The sequence below is a fragment of the Bos grunniens genome, chromosome 1, assembly GCF_055505025.1.
Source record: "Bos grunniens cultivar Pamir isolate PY7600 chromosome 1, Bosgru_T2T1.0, whole genome shotgun sequence".
NCBI lineage: Eukaryota > Metazoa > Chordata > Mammalia > Artiodactyla > Bovidae > Bos > Bos grunniens.
Genome location: NC_141165.1, coordinates 138897409 through 138916361, shown reverse-complemented (window position 1 = coordinate 138916361; position 18953 = coordinate 138897409). Strand labels below are relative to the sequence as shown.

General features: G+C 36.7%; 1 protein-coding gene across 1 annotated transcript in view; it reads left to right on the top strand.

The window, feature by feature from the left end:
* Nucleotides 1-18953, top strand: part of TMPRSS15 (transmembrane serine protease 15) — a 143497-nt gene that overhangs the window by 19235 nt on the left and 105309 nt on the right. Inside the window, exons 7-8 of the mRNA XM_086415861.1 lie at nt 8855-8986; nt 16838-16949. Of these exons, the coding sequence (XP_086271987.1) occupies nt 8855-8986; nt 16838-16949 (244 nt within the window). The remainder of the gene's footprint in view (nt 1-8854; nt 8987-16837; nt 16950-18953) is intronic.

Here is an 18953-nt window from a genome sequence, read left to right as displayed (position 1 = left end):
GTTAAAGAGATTGTCTTTAATCCATTGTATATTCTTGCCTCCTTTGTCAAAGATAAGGTGTCCATATGTGTGTGGATTTATCTCTGGGCTTTCTATTTTGTTCCATTGATCTATTTTTCTGTCTTTGTGCCAGTACCATACTGTCTTGATGACTGTGGTTTTGTAGTAGAGCCTGAAGTCAGACAGGTTGATTCCTTCAGTTCCATTCTTCTTTCTCAAGATAGGTTTGGCTATTCGAGGTTTTTTGTATTTCCATACAAATTGTGAAATTATTTTTTCTGGCTCTGTGAAGAATACCGTTGGTAGCTTGATAGGGATTGCATTGAATCTATAAATTGCTTTGGGTAGTATACTCATTTTCATTATATTGATTCTTCCAATCCATGAACATGGTATATTTTTCCAAATACTTAGGAATATATCTACCTAAAGAAACTAAAGACCTATATATAGAAAACTATAAAATACTGGTGAAAGAAATCAAAGAGGCAAAGTAACTCTTAAGAGGTGGGTCAAAAAATTTTTTGTTTGGATTTATGTCAAAGAGTATTCTGCCTATGTTTTCCTCTAAGAGTTTTATAATGTCTGGCCTTACATTTATCTTTGCTCCACTTTGAGTTTATTTTTAAGTTTTGTGTATGGTTGGTATGTGTCTTTAATGTCATAATTTTTCCAGATTCTTAATAATTGTCTACTTTGCCTTTGTCTATCTGCTGCTTAACCAAAGTGTCTTCTCTACTAACTTAATCTTCATGTTAAACAGTCTGAATGTGTACATAATCTCTTTAGGTAAACTCCATGCAGGCAATATTGTATAACTCTTCAGCTCCTAAAATAATACTGCTATTTTCATGTTATTAGAATTTATATCAAATATTATATAATACAAGGAGAGAACATTTGTGAAATTATAAGTGGTCTCTGGGTAAGACTTAGCAATTCCTAGATATAACAGTAGGTGTGAAGTTTGAAAAGCAGAGTGATATGTGAATGATGTATCAAAATACTTTATGAAACAAATCATCCCACCTCTAAACCCATGGAGGGCTCTTATGGTAGGACAAGCCTGCCTGGGGTTGTATTTTGGTGTTGTTCAGAGAGCAGCACAACACAGTGAAGAATAGAACTGCTCTTCAGCCCACTGTCCCTTATGCAATGCAGAAAACTACTTATAGCATCTAAAATCACCTTTCAACACACTCTCAAAAAGCGATCTTAGGATGAATAATGACCAATTCATTTAATCTAAAATTTAAATAACTTTAATATATTTTAAGAAATATTTTTATAACTTTAAAAGTCAGCAACAAATACCAAAGTTAGTGCTGTGTTTTCTATTTACCTATTTATTGATTCACTGGGTGATTCATACAACCCACAGTTATTGAGGACCTCTTAGGTGTATAAAATACCCTAAGGGAAATATGTGGAAAGACATAGAAGGAAAAAAAGTGCTACAGCAAAAAATCTGTGGACTTAAAACAAATTTTCTTTCTTACTCTCTTGAAGACAAGCCCACCAAAAATATGAAAAGTGACTGAACAATATGCCCAGTTTCTTGCAGGACTTTTAGTCCTATCCAGAATGCCCATAAGGCATCTGCCCACACCAAAATGGTCCTTGATGATTTGGTCCTGTCCAAAATTATTTGAAGGACTTCCCTGGTGGTGCAGAGGTTAAGAATCTGCCTGCCAATGCAGGGAGCATGGGTTCAGTCCCTGGTCCAGGAAGATTCCCCGTGTTGCAAGGCAACTACACGTACACCACAACTACTGAGCCCACGTGCCCTAGAGCCCACTTGCTCTGCAACAAGAGAAGCCACCACACTGCAAGTATAGAGATGCTCAGGCTCACTGCAACTAGAGAAGGCCCACACGCAGCAAAAAAAAAAAACCCAGCTCAGCCAAAATAAATTAAAAAAAAAAAGCAGAACAACAACAAAACCCAAATCATTTGAATGGAACAGATATGCTCTTGGACACTTTTTGTTGTTGTTATTTAGTCACTCGGTTGTGTCTGACTCTTTTGTGACCCCTTTTAGTGTAATCTGCCAAGGATCCTCTGTCCATGGATACTTCAGATAGGAGCAAATTTTAAGGACCTTTTGGAATGGATCAAGTGTTTAAGAACCAAATGTCTTATGGACCAAAATATCCCACACACCAAATGTATTATGACATTTGATGTGCTATGTACACATACACATAGTTGCTCTGTTGTGTCTGACTATTTATGACCCGTGGACTATAGCCCAGCAGGCTCCTCTCTCCATGGGATTTTCCAGGCAAGAATACTGAAGGGGTACCCATTCCCTTCTCCAGATATCCTCCTGACCCAGGGATCAAACTCAGGGCTTATGCATTGCAGGTGGATTCTTTGTCTTCTGAACCACCAGAGAAGCTGGGTAGGATCAAACATAGGCTAACAGCCCAGCTTCTGGCAAAAGGATATGGTGAAAGGGGAACACAGAGCATGAGGGTAATGATTGACCAGCACTTTTCTTTCCTAGAGAGTAGGACAGAAATCTTTCCAACCTGTAAACTGTAAGAATGGAATCAGTACATATTTATTTCTATCTTTCACATTTTATATGAACATTTGATAATCATAATGAAGACCAAAAACTAACATACAATTTTCAAAGATTGAAAATGTGTAGGTGAATCCGTCTTAACTATTTCCACCAATTACCGTCATATAATGTTTGGTAAGCCACCTAGTTCTTGAACTTTGTATTTATTATCTGAAAGACAAAGATTTAAATATATGTCTTAAAGAGCAGTCATGAAGAAAGGAAATAATACAGATACCAATTCATGATTGGCATAAAGGAGGGACACAACCAAAAAAAAAAAAAATAGCAAGTTGTATACTTTTTCAAAAAGATCTTTTAAAAACTAGACTAAGGTTAAAACAAGATTGTTGTGTTCAGTAGTGCCCGTTTTAATCTGATCATTTCTTTGGCCACAAAAACTCCATTTCCAAAGCTTTCCTATTATTGGAGACCGTATTGAATTACCTTACTCAATCTTGAAGAATTCTCATAATGTAAGTAGGTGGTAAAATATCACATTCCCTCTTTTACTGGATCCATGAGTCCCCAGTCACCATTCATTCCTATTCATTCCTCTCATACAGCAAGACACTATAGATTTATAGAGGGGAACGTGGCAATTAAACTTGAAAACCACAGTTTCCAAGCAGTAATTTATTATGAATATGACTTTCAGGGATGTTAAGTTTATTCTCATTTTTATATGCCTGGAAGACAGAGTTTGAGAAAAATCAACAAATGCATGCACCATATACCTGGCATTACTACTATTATAAATTCTGCCAAAGAGAATTTTTATTTGATAGTGGGTACAAAGTCCATGAGGATTATGTTCTATTGTTCAACTGCCTTTGTTGCCAATTACCGTAAACTTTTACTAACCCATTCGGAACAGTAAAGGGAGAGATGGGAACTAAGGTTGCATTACACAGATTGATTTCTAGCTTTTACAGTGTGCCCAAGAGGGGCTCTTTTGCGCAATTGTTCATATGCTTGAAGGGTTTCTAGAATACAGCTTGTTCTAGTCTTTTGTTGCTTACTGGTCAGGCAATGATTGCAGAAAAACAAGATTAACTATCATGGGCTTTCTCAGTCTCAACAAAATGCAATTTTCTATAGTTCCACCATGTGGAGGGGTTTGAGGATGGAAGGAAAAGAACTGGCTAATTTAGTAAAGAATGTGAAATTGGCTCAAGAGAATTTAAGGCAGAATTATACTCTTCAATTGAATTGATTGTCCCAGGACTCAGACACAGGCACCGCAACCAACACCAAATGTCTTTTGACTTCAAGTATTTGTTTTCTCTGCATCTGAGAAAACAACATACATATCCTGCTAAGCACTCTCCTCTAATTTAAGACACTCCTACACAAATAATAACAGAACCATTAAAGTATTTTCCCACTTTAATTTCATTTGAACAGCCACAGTCTTGCTAAAATGATTAAATTTGTTCTTTTAAAGTAGAGGAGAATTTCTGTAAAGTGATATCTCCCAAACACAGTACAGTGAAATGAACTTGGTCTCTTAAAGCAGGCATTCATGCATTCAGATTCTGACTTCATTACTAAGTAAGCTATTAAATCTTGGGTTTAATTTGTCTCATATTTGGTCACCAAGGGTTGTTACACCCATTTTTAGGAAAAATAAAAATCTAATATTTCCCAAATATGATTTTCAAATTACTGTCTTGTATGCAACACTTCTTATAACTGGTTTGGAAGAAAACAAATAATGGGTTTCAGTCTTTTTCTTCTCCACAATGCTTAGTCCAGAGTCTGCACAAAACAGACAAGAGAGATTCCTCACCTCAAGTCACTGGACAGTGTTATGACCATGGATTACTCTGAAGTAATCACATTTTAGGGTATACTGAATCCTTCCTGATACAAATATAAGTAGACGACAAAGCCTTCAATTTGCAGAATTACGAATAATACTAATTTATGGTGGGTTTCCATATTATGCCCAAAATTAATATCCTCAAGATTAAAATGCCATATAATATAAAAATATGCAAATCTTTTTTCCATTCAAGAAAACAGCAAGTAATATTTAGACAATTTGAACAGATTTTAATAAACAGAATCAATTATTTTTTTACACATTTCCTTAAATAGAAATCCTTAACTGTTTTGTTAAATAGTCCTTATAAGAATCACAGTAGAGATTCCCGAGAAAAGGAGACGTACTAAAGTAAAAACTAACGGATGAAATGGCAAACTAAATAGTCCAGCCAAAGAACTCTAGTTTTAAGAATGGAAGGTTACTTTAAAAACTGGCATCTGGCTAATTTCTGTAGCAGTTAATGTTTTAATCAATGGTTTTGTTGGAAATGGACATCATACCTGTGTATGTAAGGAGATGAGAGGGAGACTGAACACTAGGTAAAAATAAAATCTGATAAAATCCTAAAACGAACTTCCTTTATATAAGAAGACGATATTCATATTTTATTTTTTTTAATTTATTTACTTTACTTTACAATATTGTATTGGTTTTGCCATACATTGACATGAAGCCGCCATGGGTGTACATGTGTTCCCCATCCTGAACCCCCTCCCACCGCCCTCCCCATCCCATCCCTCTGGGTCATCCCAGTGCACCAGCCCCGAGCGTCCTGTATCATGCATCGAACCTGGACTGGTGATTTGTTTCACATATGATAATATGCATGTTTCAATGCCATTCTCCCGTACCATCCTGCCCTCTTCCTCTCCCACAAAGTCCAAAAGACTGTTCAATACATCTTTGTCTCTTTTGCTGTCTTGCATACAGGGTTATTGTTACCATCTTTCTAAATTCCACATATATGCGTTAGTATACTGTATTGGTGTTTTTCTTTCTGGCTTACTTCACTCTGTATAATAGGCTCCAGTTTCATGCACCTCATTAGAACTGATTCAAATGTATTTTTAATGGCTGAGTAATATACCATTGTGTATATGTACCACAGCTTTCTTATCCATTCTTATCCATTCATCTGCTGATGGATTGCTTCCATGTCCTGGCTATTATAAACAGTGCTGCAATGAACATTGGGGTACACGTGTCTCTTTCAATTCTGGCTTTAAATTAGAGGAATTTCTCTTTATTCATGGACCAAGACAGATGAAGAATGTTTGTACAACAGAATATGGAGATATGGAGAGTACAATCTAAACAAGAGTATAATATTTCCACCTTCAAATCTAAATATTTCAAACTAGAGTCATTTACTAATCCCACCAGCTGTTTCTCTGATAATGCCTATTGTGACTGATGAACACTGGCATTTCATGGCCACTCCAAAGTGCATCTATCATTCTGAGCACCCTTTTCTTCACCTCCCTCTGGCCAGGAGCATATCTGGCCACTAAAGCCCATCAATCCTACTTGTAAAATAGCAACTGGAATATATCCCCATCTCCCCTGCTAGTGCAAGAGTTCCAACTCTCATCAACTTTCACCTTGAATGTTGAAATGGTTTCTCAGTTGGTAGCAGAATTGTCTTTATGAAACATGGACTGGTCATATCGCATATATATGTTAAAATTTTCAATACTGTTATTTACAAAAAATATTTTAATATGTTAAAATGATTTTTAAAATGTCCCCCAGAATTTGACTAAACTCCCTTCCTGCCATAGTTTCAGTAAGCACGCCAACATCTAGATAAGTTAGATGCCCCTGCTTTCCCTGTAGTAATATGCTCTTGTCATATCATCATATGTACATTTCACATACCTCTTTTCATTGTGCATTTCTAAACGTCTTTCAAATTTTAATTTATATGAAGATGTTTTCAATCCCAGACTCAGAAGGAAGATAATCCATGGCATAGCCCAGTTTTTATGTTCCCACATCACTTTTTTCTACCTCATTTACAGAATTTGCTAGCCAATGAATCAGTTGACCACTAAACTCCAAACTCTATAAAAATAGTCTCTGCCTTACTCATCCTATTATTTCTATCCCTTAAAAAGACATGACACAAGTAAATAGGAAATAAATACTTGTAAAGTGAATGAATAATCATTAATGAGATCAAATGTTTCAAATGGTGTCTCTTGACAGTGTGGTTTTGAAGTTCAATCTATAAATTTCAATAAGCAATAGACAAAGATATGAAATATCAATAAGTGAAGTTTCCATAGAAAGCATTAGATCAGACAAAATCATAATGTCTCTAGTTAAATGCCCAAATCTATTCTTGTAGATGCTGAATACCTAGAACTCCTTCAACCACTGTTTAAGAGACAGAGTTACTACAATGATGTCCTTTTTCTCATTTATTTTTTACCAAGCATTTTTTTGAATACTATCAACATGATACCTCTTATGGATTAGTGGCTCAATAATTAAGAACTCTTGATGAATATCTCATATGTGTCATAATATACAAGTTTATTTAATATATTTTTAAATTATTTTTTTTCTCTTAAATGGGAGTAGTTTAGCACTTGGAAATGATTCAGCTTTATCCTGTCCTATTTTAGATGTTAGCTGGTCCATGAATTTCACAATGGCTTATATCTATTTTAATTACAATTATAAAAGACCAATTTAGTTGTATTTATACCCAGCAACTCTGTCTATAATGTTCTTAATTAAGCATTACTTTAGCAGATTTATTAACAGAAGCACTTTCCCCAATTTATTTCTTGGAGCCTAAGAGAAATTTCAGAATCAAATATATTTTTAAAACCCAGCAGATGGCAGTACAATGCTGGCTTTAAGATTAAGACCAATAACAAAAAGAAAAAAAAATGCTATTGAGCTTAAAGATTTTCCAAAAACTTTAAACTGTCATTGTTATTCTAATCATAAAGAAACATATTGAAATTCTCACATTGCTCAGAAAATTAAAAACATATGTGGTTATCCAATGGGCATATATTATTAGGATTGCACCTAAATTTTCCAAGTCAATTTCTAGAAGCAAAATATGTTTCTCGGTCCATCTTTATATTTAGCAATGTGGAAAGAAGCAGGTGAAGGACAGGACAGGCTGAGAGGTGCAAATTTATCAGATCCTGGTCAGAGTATGACATGGAATCCTTCAGGGGGACGTTTGCAACTTTCCCCCTAAGAAACTCTGACCCAAGAAGCTGTGGGAGGGAGGGGGGGATGATTTGGGAGAATGGCATTAAAATATGTATAATATCATCTAAGAAACAAAAGAAAATAATAAAAAAATAAAAGTATATAACATATTTAAAAAAAGAAGAAGAAGAAGCAAGGAGATAATGAACAGAAAAAAACCATTGGGTTTTCTTGTTCAATGTACTGTGGATTTTAAGTTTCATTTTACTATAAAATAGTTTTCATTGACAAATTTTGTTCTGCAGGATGCAAACCTTAACTTCAACTACTATATTTTCAAGTCATAAGTTTATAAGTAAATGAAGTGGCTATTAGATACTGTAGATGATGAGATATACATTTTAGCAAATTGCCCCACATTACACATAACAATCCTAGGAGGTGTAAATATTGGGGACTAAATGTCCAAACTGTAGCATTCATTTATCAAGATTAAAAATCAGCAAAGTAGGGGCTTCCCTGATGGCTCAGTGGTAAAGAATCTGCCTGCCAATCCAGGAGACACAGGTTTGGTCCCTGCTCCAGGAAGATCCAACATGCCTCAGAGCGACTAAGCCCATGCCCCACAGACACTGAGCCTGTGCTCTAGAGCCGGGGAGCCAGAACTACTGAAGTTCACGTGCCCTAAAGCCCATTCTCGCTCCACAATAAGAAAAGCCAGCACAATGAGAAGCCTGCAGTCTGCAACTAGAGAGCAGCCGCACTTGCCACAACTAGAGAAAGCCCGGGCAGCAGCAAAGACCCAGCACACACAACCAAAAGCAAATGAATAAATAGACAACCTTTTCAGAAAATCAACATAGTAAGCATCGTATTTAATATCTATGAAGAAATATGTATCATTTCTTCAAAACTTAAAACTATAAGATCAATTCATTAAATGAAATACATATTTTGGGGGAAGTTGAAATAGTTATAAGTAAGCATATACTTACTTGGGCTTCCCTTGTGGCTCAGCTGCTAAGGAATCCGCCTGTAATGTAGGAGACCTGGGTTCGATCCCTGGGTTGGGAAGATTCCCTGAAGAAGGAAAAGGCTACCCACTCCAGTATAACTCCAGTATGCTGGTCTGGAAAATTCCATGGACTATACAGTCCATGGGTCTGCAAAGAGTCAGACACAACTGAGCGACTTTCACTTTCACTTTCAAGTATATACTTACCTAAATGACAAAGAATAATACATCATAACCTTTAAATTCAATTTTTTTAAAGGAAATGTCTCAATAGAGTGCCCACCTGATTCAAGGCTGTGTGCTGATGCTCTAAAGTGCATAGCAATTGATTTATTTTGTGATGGAGAATTAAACTGTCCAGATGGCTCTGATGAAGACAATAAAACTTGTGGTAAGTGATTAACTTCCCTCCCTCACTGTGTACACCCACACACACACACACACCCCCCTCAGGTGCCAGAAATTACCAGAGATTGAGATATACCCTTAGTCATGTTTATGATTTAAGACAAAAATCTAAAAGTAATCATATTAATATTCTTAAATTTTGTCTTTAACTCAGGAATCATCACTCCTTAATTCAAATTGTTGCCTTTATTCAACTTTTGGCAAAGAAACAAAAAATAGGTAAAAAGTGTACTTGAGTTGTAGTTCTGTGAGTAAAGGAAATCAGTTAAGAGTAAGATCTTCATGTCTGTTAAACTAAATATCTGTTTTGTTTCATCTTTTGTAAATACTGGCATTTGTTTAGAGTGCTAATAGTTTTTTTAATCACTATTATTACTATTAGTTAACACTTAAGTAGCACTTAATAAATGCTGAACATAGCTGTAATTTAAACATGTAATTTAAATATGTAATTTAAACATATTTCTTTTTTGGCTTGTTTCTTCATTTTATTGCCTGGGTAATATAATGTATATACGACTGGTAAGTAATGTGAGGAACTATTTGAACAATTCTAACCTACAATTTGTTCTTGAAAAATTAAAGAGCAGGAATTGAGCAATTTTTTGGTATAGTTTATAATCAGTTTAAAAATTGACCGTGAGCACAGTTAGTTCCTGAAATGTGTAAAGGCTTTAGTTACAATTTACTTCACTTTATTTGTTATACTTTGCTCTTCTTTTTGATATTAATTGAAGACAAATACTCAAATACCAACTGAAGTTTTAAAAATTACCTATCCACTCAGGATATACTTGAAAAGATAGGCAGTTGGTCTGTTTCCCAGAACCAACTCAAAAACCAGCAACTTGACTAAAGTGTCTTCAACTAAGCACTCCTAGTTCAAATGTTCTTGGATAAAATGCAAACTTCAAAGTTTAACCGCATACTTTGAAGTGCTCTCAGAGCATACTGGAAGAAAGTGCAGGCTACAGAATATTTTTTAATCTATTTTATATAACTAAATTACTCAAAGAAGAAGAAAGCCATGTCTTTGTTTGCTCTGGTTTTCAGGCAGTTTAAAAACCTTTTCAGTGGGAATGTGATACAAGTGTGCCATCATGAGGTAATAGAGGTGATGTTCCCCCAATTTATATTTCAAAAATTACGTGTATCAGAGTGAGCCACATACCTTTAAGTCTATATGATGCTGATCACTAACTGTAAATGGGGAGAAACATCTAAGATGTGTAATCAGAAAATGAACCATACCTGTTATGTGCTCTCCACGGTTACAGAGTTTACAATTTTCATAACAAATTAGTATCCATGCATATCAAATAATAACCATAGAAATACACTATATGTGGCAACTTGTCCTGAAGTAAGTTATAAGGCCATGAATTATGTTTCTAAGTCACTCTAAACTCATGACATGAACTTCAGTATTAGAACTGAAATCTCTAATTATGAGTATGTGTTTGCATTAAATACATAATCAAACTGCATTATTACTTTTCAATATCATGAAGGTTTTGTGTTAATTGAAACTTACTATCAATTCACCATCCAAGTCACTAACTTTCTGAAGCCTATAGATCCTTGTCTGTCATTTTTCTTGATTCTCTTTATTATTTGCACTTTAAAGTTAGCACTGTATCTATTTTTTTTTTTTTTTGCAAAAACAAGTTAAAGTCTTTGTGGAATAAAGAAGAGAAAAAATCAATTAACTACTCTATCTTTATCCAGGATTTACTGTCATATAGGTTGTTTTATTCATTATTTGGATTCCCTGGTGGCTCAGATGGTAAAGAATCCACCCACAATGCAGGAGACCCCGGGTTCATATATTTAGTCAGATCCCTGGGGTGGGAAGATCCCTTGGAAAAGGAAATGGCAACCCACTCCTATACTTTTGCCTGGAGAGTTCCATTGCCAGAGGAGCCTGGTAGGCTACAGTTCATGGGGTCACAAAGCGTCAGACATGACTTAGCGACTAACATTTTCACTCTCACACTTTCATTCATTACTTAATCATAAATGATTGTGAGTACTTCACCTCAGCCCCACTTCAAACTTGTGCTCAAATTGTAGCATAATTTCTAGAAGAAAGCCCTGTCCATCAATTTACATTCACTGAAAGATGATTTTAAGAGAACTATCTGTGTGAAATTGACCTATGCTCTCTCTTCTCTCCCTTATTCCTCCATCTGTGAGCTCTAATTCTAGTCGGTGTTATTAATAGAGTCATATTAATGTTAACTTCCTAAACAGCTTTCTTTTTAGGCTTTAGTTATTTAGGTTTTCATAACTTATAGCTGACGATAGCAGAACCAAGATTTCTTTAAACTGTTCTTTTCTTCTGATGAGGATTGAATCAGCAGGAAAGTTCACTTTTTAGCTGACCTGTGAGAAGAAAAAGTGCTGATCCATACCCTTCAGGCCAATGTTCAGGCCTATTTTGAAAGCTGGCAAGTGTCTCCAAAGGTTGTTTGTCTGTCTCATATGTACATGCAAAATAGACTTGAGTGGATGGGCAGAGATCACGTTTGATTTGTGTGTGTGTGTGTGTGTGTGTGTGTTCGTGTGAGATAGACACTCAGTCATGTCCAACTCTTTACTACCCTATGGACTGTAGCCCGCCAGGCTCTTCTGTCCCTGGAATTCTCCAGGAAAGAATAATACTGGAGTGGGTTGTCATGCCCTTTTCCAGTTTGATGTATATTCCTGGAGAATTCAGTGTACTGAGCAAACACACTACTAAAAAATAATGAACCAGCAGAGGGAGCCCTCAGTGGGTCCTAAGAACACACCTATATGAATCCCATTCCATTATACTCAATTTTGGATAGTGCAATAGAATGGCTGATAGTATAATATTGGACAGGCTCATTTATCTCCCACTGAGAGTTTTTTCCTAGCACCACACTAAAAAGCACTTTGTAGTCTAAAAAATTATAATCCTGAATACTTAGTAATCATACTCAGCCATGGCTGGGTTATATCTGTTTTTCCAGAAGTATGCCCTGCTTCATGTCTTATTGTAACATTCAGTTAGGTTCAGTCGCTCAGTCATGTCTGACTCTGCAACCCCATAGACTGCAGCGTGCCAGGCTTCTCTGTCCATCACCAGCTCCCAGGGCTTGCTCAAACTCATGTCCATCGAGTCGGTGATGCCATCCAACCATCTCATCCTCTGTCATCCTCTTCTCCTCCTGCCTTCAATCTTTCCCAGCAGCAGGGTCTTTTCTAAGGAATCAGTTCTTCGCATCAGGTGGCCAAATTATTGGGGCTTCAGCTTCAACATCAGCTGTTCAATGAGTATTCCTGACTGATTTCTTTTAGGATGAACTGGTTGGATCTCCTTGCAGTCCAAGTGACTCTCAAGAGTCTTCTCCAACACCACAGTTCAAAAGCATCAATTCTTTGGCTGCAGCTTTCTTTATAGTCCAACTCTTACATCCAGACATGACTACTAGAAAAACCACAGCTTTGACTAGATGGATCTTTGTTGGCAAAGTGATGTCTCAGCTTTTTAAGATGCTGTCTAGGTTTGTCATAGCTGTTATAAGTAGTTCAATACTATTGTAACTTTATTTTAAATGCCTTCAGGAATGTTCTTCTTAATCTTTTCTCAAATGCAGAAATTCCCAAAGTTCCTTTAGAGCATAAATTGATCTATAGAGTATCCATTTCCACTAAAACTCAGCAACTTCATAGAAAACTGAACACACAAACTGATCGTGTCCTTAAGGGCAAACTAAATATTATGAAAGAGGAGAGTGAAAGAGCTGGTTTAAAACTCAACATTCAAAAAACAAAGATCATGGCATCTGGTCCCATCACTTCATGGCAAATAGATGGGGAAACAATAGAAACAGTGACGGACTTTATTTTCTTGGGCTCCAAAATCACTGTGGGTAGTGACTGCAGATATGAAATTCAAAGAAGTTGAATTGCTCCTTGCTCTTTGGAAAGAAAGCTGTGAGAAACCTAAAGAGCATATTAAAAAAACATCACTTTGCTGACAAAGGTCCGTCTAGTCAAAGCTATAGTTTTTCCAGTAGTCTTGTATGGATGTGAGAGTTGGACCCTAAAGAAGGCTGAGCACTGAAGAATTGAAACTTTTGAACTGTGATGTTGGAGAAGACTCTTGAGAGCCCCCTTGGACTGCAAGGAGATCAAACCAGTCAATTCTAAAGGAAATCAGTCCTGAATATTCATTGGAAGGACTGATGTTGAAGCTGAAACTCCAATACTTTGGCAACCTGCTGCGAAGAAATGACTCATTGGAAAAGAAACCCTGATGTTGGGAAAGATTGAAAGCGGGAGGAGAAGGGGACAACAAAGGATGAGGTGGTTGGATGGCATCACCAACTCGATGGACATGAGTTTGAGCAAGCTCTAGGAGATAGCAAAGGACAGGGAAGGCTGGTGTGCTGCAGTCCCTGGGGTTGCAAAGAGTCAGATATGGCCTAGTGACTGAACAACAACAAAAAATACTATGATAAGTAATCTTAACAATATAGGACAATTACAATTTATCACTGACAATATAATTCAAGAAAGGTGGCAAGAGGCTGTGCTCTGAAGCATTCAGGGTTCCAGTGCTTCTACCATACCTTCTGAGCCAAGTTCTCCCCTGGATTCTTTGCAACCTGCTGACAGACAGTGGAAGAATGTTACAGAAGATCTTTTTATAAATCAGATCTGGAAATAAATACAATCATTTCCACCATAGTTTATTAACCAGACTCTGTCATGTGACCCATTTGGAGGTACGCAGTCTAGTCATGAACCTAGAAAGGGACTGAGTAAAGGTACAGCAGACATACAACCATCTTTGCCAACAGGGACATAATTCACTTTTTTTTTTAATTTATTAATCCTGTTGTGCAGCCCAAAGCTGTTGATACATTTCCCCACAAATATGTAGTGAGTGGACCAAGCTGCTGCTGCTGCTGCTGCTAAGTCACTTCAGTCGTGTCCGACTCTGTGCAACCCTACAGACAGGAGCCCTCCAGGCTACACCATCCCTGGGATTCTCCAGGCAAGAGCACTGGAGTAGGTTGCCATTTCCTTCTCCAATGTGTGAAAGTGAAAAGTGAAAGTGAAGTCGCTCAGTTGTGTCCGACTCTTGGCGACCCCATGGACTGCAGCCTACCAGGCACCTCAGTCCATGGGATTTTCCAGGCAAGAGGACTGGTGTGGGTTGCCATTGCCTTCTCCGGAGTGGACGAGGAGGATTACTAAAATATCAGCTTTGCAAATAGGATTTATACATTCTAAAACTGCTCTTGTTTTGTTCCCTTTTTCACTCCATATGTTTTTCTTTTTATTTCTCCTGTTTGTTGCGAAGTGCTATTGCAAACATGATCTATATTATAATTTTAAAAACACTGGATTGATGAAATTCTTTTAATTTCATTTCCTCTTTCATTTGCAGTCTCTCTCTCTCTCTCTCTCTCTCTCTCTCACACACACACACACACATGCACACACACACCCCTGCTTTTCAACTCAAAGAGATTTGAGTGATATCATTATGATAGCTTTATATATTGTAGTATTAAGATAATATTAGGTATTGGGTAAGACTGCCTGTCTTTGAAGCATTGTTTATAAGCTGGGAGAACTTATGCTACTTATTTAACCCTTCTGTACCTCAGTTTCCCCACCTAAAACATCGTAAGTTTGTGGTGAAGAAAACACATTAAAACTTATGAAGTGACCTTAGGGAAAGGCCAGTACATAAGAAATGCTCCACCAATGCTGGCAGCTGTATTTTATCGCTGGTAGGATTAATTGCTCTTCCTCACTGAGTTCCTGAGTATCATAGTTTAAATATAAACTATTTACAATGGTAGTGGATTTTCATGCATTGCCAATAATCTTGGAGTCCACATGTTTCTTTACAAACTGTGATTAAACGGCTCCATATATCATTTAAAATACAAGCAGACATTATTCTTACTTTTATGATCAGTGAAGCTAAGGGATTAATAGTCTCATTTCTTTGGTGTGGTTTATGACAGACAGCTTTGAATGAACAAGGGAGTTTTTTTACAACTAGAAATTTGTTTAGTTCTGCCTTAAAAAGTCATATTTTCACTGTTTACTTTCCAATCATATAAACTAGCCTTAATTGTCCTTTTTGCTCCAGTAAGTATAACACACCAACTGAGTCTGTTCTCTCAACAAATTACAGATTTTTCCCTTTTATTTCCTGAAATTTGTGATATTAGGTTATTATCTTTTCTGTTCTTAATTTGTTCTTTTTTTCTTTCTTTTGTCACCTTCTGGGAACTAGGCTACAACAATCCCATTCATAATCCAATACAGTTAACTCCTAGGCCATTGTTCTTAACAGACTTTGACTCTTAACATGTACCTACTTTTTTTATGCCCTTACCTAATATGCCCAAAGTAGTAAAAAGTCAACCAAAATGCAAGATTTTTACCTAGATTTCTGTGTGCTGATCAATTTATTTCTTTTGTTCATGTAAATTATTTCATGTCACGTAATAGCTTGTATTTTATAATTTGACAGCATTTTTGTATAATGTTAGAATGGGCTTTTCCATCTATCAATTTAGGATTAGCTTATGCTAGCACTCAGATTGCAAGACCAGCAAGCTGATTTTGATAAATTTCCTTGATTTCCCTGCCCTCCATCAACACATCTGGCGTATGAGGAATTAACAACATGCCAAAAGATAAAGGATACATTTTAGAAGTCTTTATTTTAGAATATAATATCCATACAACTAAGTATACAGAAAATAACCTAAGAAAAACATTAATGTTATTTATAATACATATGATATATAGCAAGTATAAAATGAAAAGCTGTTAATTCATGACTCCTGGTTCATGCTTTCAACAAGGTTTACTCTAATTGGAAATGATTCATATGGAAACTAAGATCAGTAGTAATGCATGACATTGAAGAGAATGGCTTCCCAGGTGGTAAGTGGTAAAGAGTCCGCCTGCCAATGTGGGAGACACAAGTGAAACGGGTTTTACTCCTGGGTCGGGAAGTTCCCCTGAAGTAGGAAATGGCAACACAGTCCGATATTCTTGTCTGGAGAATTCCATGGACAGCAGAGCCTGGTGGGCTAGAGTCCACAGGGTTGCAGAGAGTCTGACACGGCTGAGTACTGAGCACTCCGACACTCTGATACTTTAACACTTTGACTTGACATAAATGTATTCATGCTACACGAATTAAAAGAGAAAAGTGAGTTGCCATAGGAAGGAAAAACACATTCAGAGATCCTGAATGAAAATACTGAACTAGATTGTGAGTTCGTATAAAAGGAGCAAAAGTGAAGTCTAGAAGTTGTGTGCGGTAGTTTGAATGGAAAGTTCTCTTCAAGCCGCTTGCACCGTATGTTTCATTTGCCTGGTCATATTCTGACCATTTTCAGGAAGACAAATCACTTAGTACACATAGTTGAAACTCACTCTAGCTCCAACTTAATAGGGAAAATAAAATTAAGAACACAGTAGTCACTTGTTTAAATTGGAAGTTTGTAATTCAGATGTACATATTTTTTATAAATGTGGAAGAATATACTAATATGCAACTTAGTTATGGGCATTTAGAAATAGAATGCTTTTCTATTTTTATGGACTCCGATGGGCTGTGTAAAAGTATCTGAAAATAAGTAATAGATTTAAAACATGAGATTTGATCTACTTCCATTCGATCATTTTGGTTTTGTGAAATAGCCTCCTATAGATTTAGTCATGAGTGTTCTATGAAGATTCATTAGCGAATTTGAATCCCATTTCATTTGTGAAATGCTTCCAAGATGATTTTTGTCTGACATTAATTTTCTCTTTGTCACAGCCACAGCTTGTGATGGAAGATTTTTGTTGACTGGATCTTCTGGGTCCTTTGAGGCTCTGCATTATCCCAAGCCTTCTAATAATACAAGCGCTGTTTGTCGGTGGATTATACGGTAATAGTGAGTGAAGTCGCTCAGTAGTGTCCGACTCTTTGCAACCCCATGGACACCAGGCTCCTCCGTCCATGGGATTTTCTAGGCAAGAGTACTGGAGTGGGTTGCCATTTCCTTCTCCAGGGTACTTCCCAACCCAGGGATCGAACCCAGGTCTCCTACATTGCAGACAGACACTTTATCATCTGAGCCAGCAGGGAAACCACCTTTTATTCCATGTACTTAAGTCATGAAGTCTTTCTCTGATGCAGGAAGTCTTAGCATCTTTAGTAATGCATTTATTTTCTAGACAGTTGTTTCCATTAGCTACAAAACAAAGTCTTCCCATCTGATATACTGTCCAAGAAGTTTCTCTCTCATTCTCAACCTTTTAAAAAGGAATTTTGCCCTATAAATGGGGCCATCTCACTGGGCTCTGTAGCAAGTTTTTTCTTTTTTCCCCCATATGGTTGTCACAAATCAAGTGCTACCAAAATGAACAGCACACCCGTGTATCTGTATATCACAAGAAACCATATTTCCTTCAGCTGCATCCTGACTGCAGAATAGTTCCTTTCTCATTATGCTTTGTATCTGTATGAAATCTCCTATGCTGTGATTTGGTCATGCAGATCAAGATCTGGGACACCCTCTATACTCATCTTCTTTGCTGTATCTTGAAAAACACTTAGTTCACTTAATATATATTTGACCTCCAAGTCTTAATTCAGTTGATGAATGCAATCATGATAATCAAAATAATCAAACTGCTGATAACTGGTCTACCTTAATATATGCCTAAGCATTTTTCACAGAGGAGTGATGTTTCTCCCAGATATTCCAAGAGAAGTATCATCTGTACTCAAATAAATATAAGCAATACTGAAATAAGCTCATTGCAATCTTTTAAAGTGCAAAACTTCTCATAGCCTTAGATAGGTTAAGATGCAAGTAAATCTCCCCCCAAATATACAGTTGACCTTGAACAACAGAAGGCATAGAGGTGCCAACACCCTGTGCAGTCAGAATCCGTGTATAACATTACAGTTGGCCCTCTGTTCTGTAGTTCCCTATGGTTTGTGTAGTGTTGTAATATGCACTTTTCAAAAAAAAAAATCCACATATAAGTGGACCCACACTCTTCAAGCCAGTATTGTTCAAGAGTCAACTGTATATTTCCTATTAAGCCACTGAAATTTCCCCCCCACAGGAGTATTCAACACACATGCTTTGTGGAATTCACTTTGATAAATGAATCCTAGTTAGCTCATTTCTCTTAACAGCTGGAAGGGAGTTTGGTTTCCCATTCTCACCTACCATATATTTATTTTAATCATTATGATGACTTAATAGAAAATGGGAAATCGATATATCAACTGATCAAACAAGGTTGAAAGACAGAGCCTCAGGTTCTTGCCAAACAAGTAATAGGAAATGGCCCCGTAAATGCTCACATGAGTTCTTTTCCTGTGTAGACATATTGCAGAGAGGACATGAGGTATGAAGGGAAGATTGTTCTAAACACATTTACTTGGCATTATTCAGGGAACAAAGAACATGCTGTCCTGTTTAAATAATTTCTATTTTGGAGCTCAGCCCCATGTAAGTTATGTTGTATAACTAGAAGCACACTTTCTTTTTGTCAGTGCTCTAAACAACATGTTGTTGCTGTTGTTTAGTCGCTAAGACGTGTCCAATTCTTGCTACCCCATGGAACATAGCTCACTAGGCTCCTTTGTCTATGGTATTTCCCAGGCAAGAATACTTGAGTAGGTTGTCATTTCCTTCTCCAGGGAATCTTCCTGACCCAGGGAACAAACCTGTGTCTCCTGCATGGGCAGGCGGATTCTTTACAACTGAGCCACCTGGGAAGTACCTAAACAACACTCTATTTGTGTGCAAAAGATAAAATTTTGCATATTAAAAATGGCAGTTCTAAGTAACTCTCAACTGAAAATTTTTTAAAATTTAATATTTATTTAAAAATATTAGGACATCACTTCTGATAATCACATTTAAAAAGAT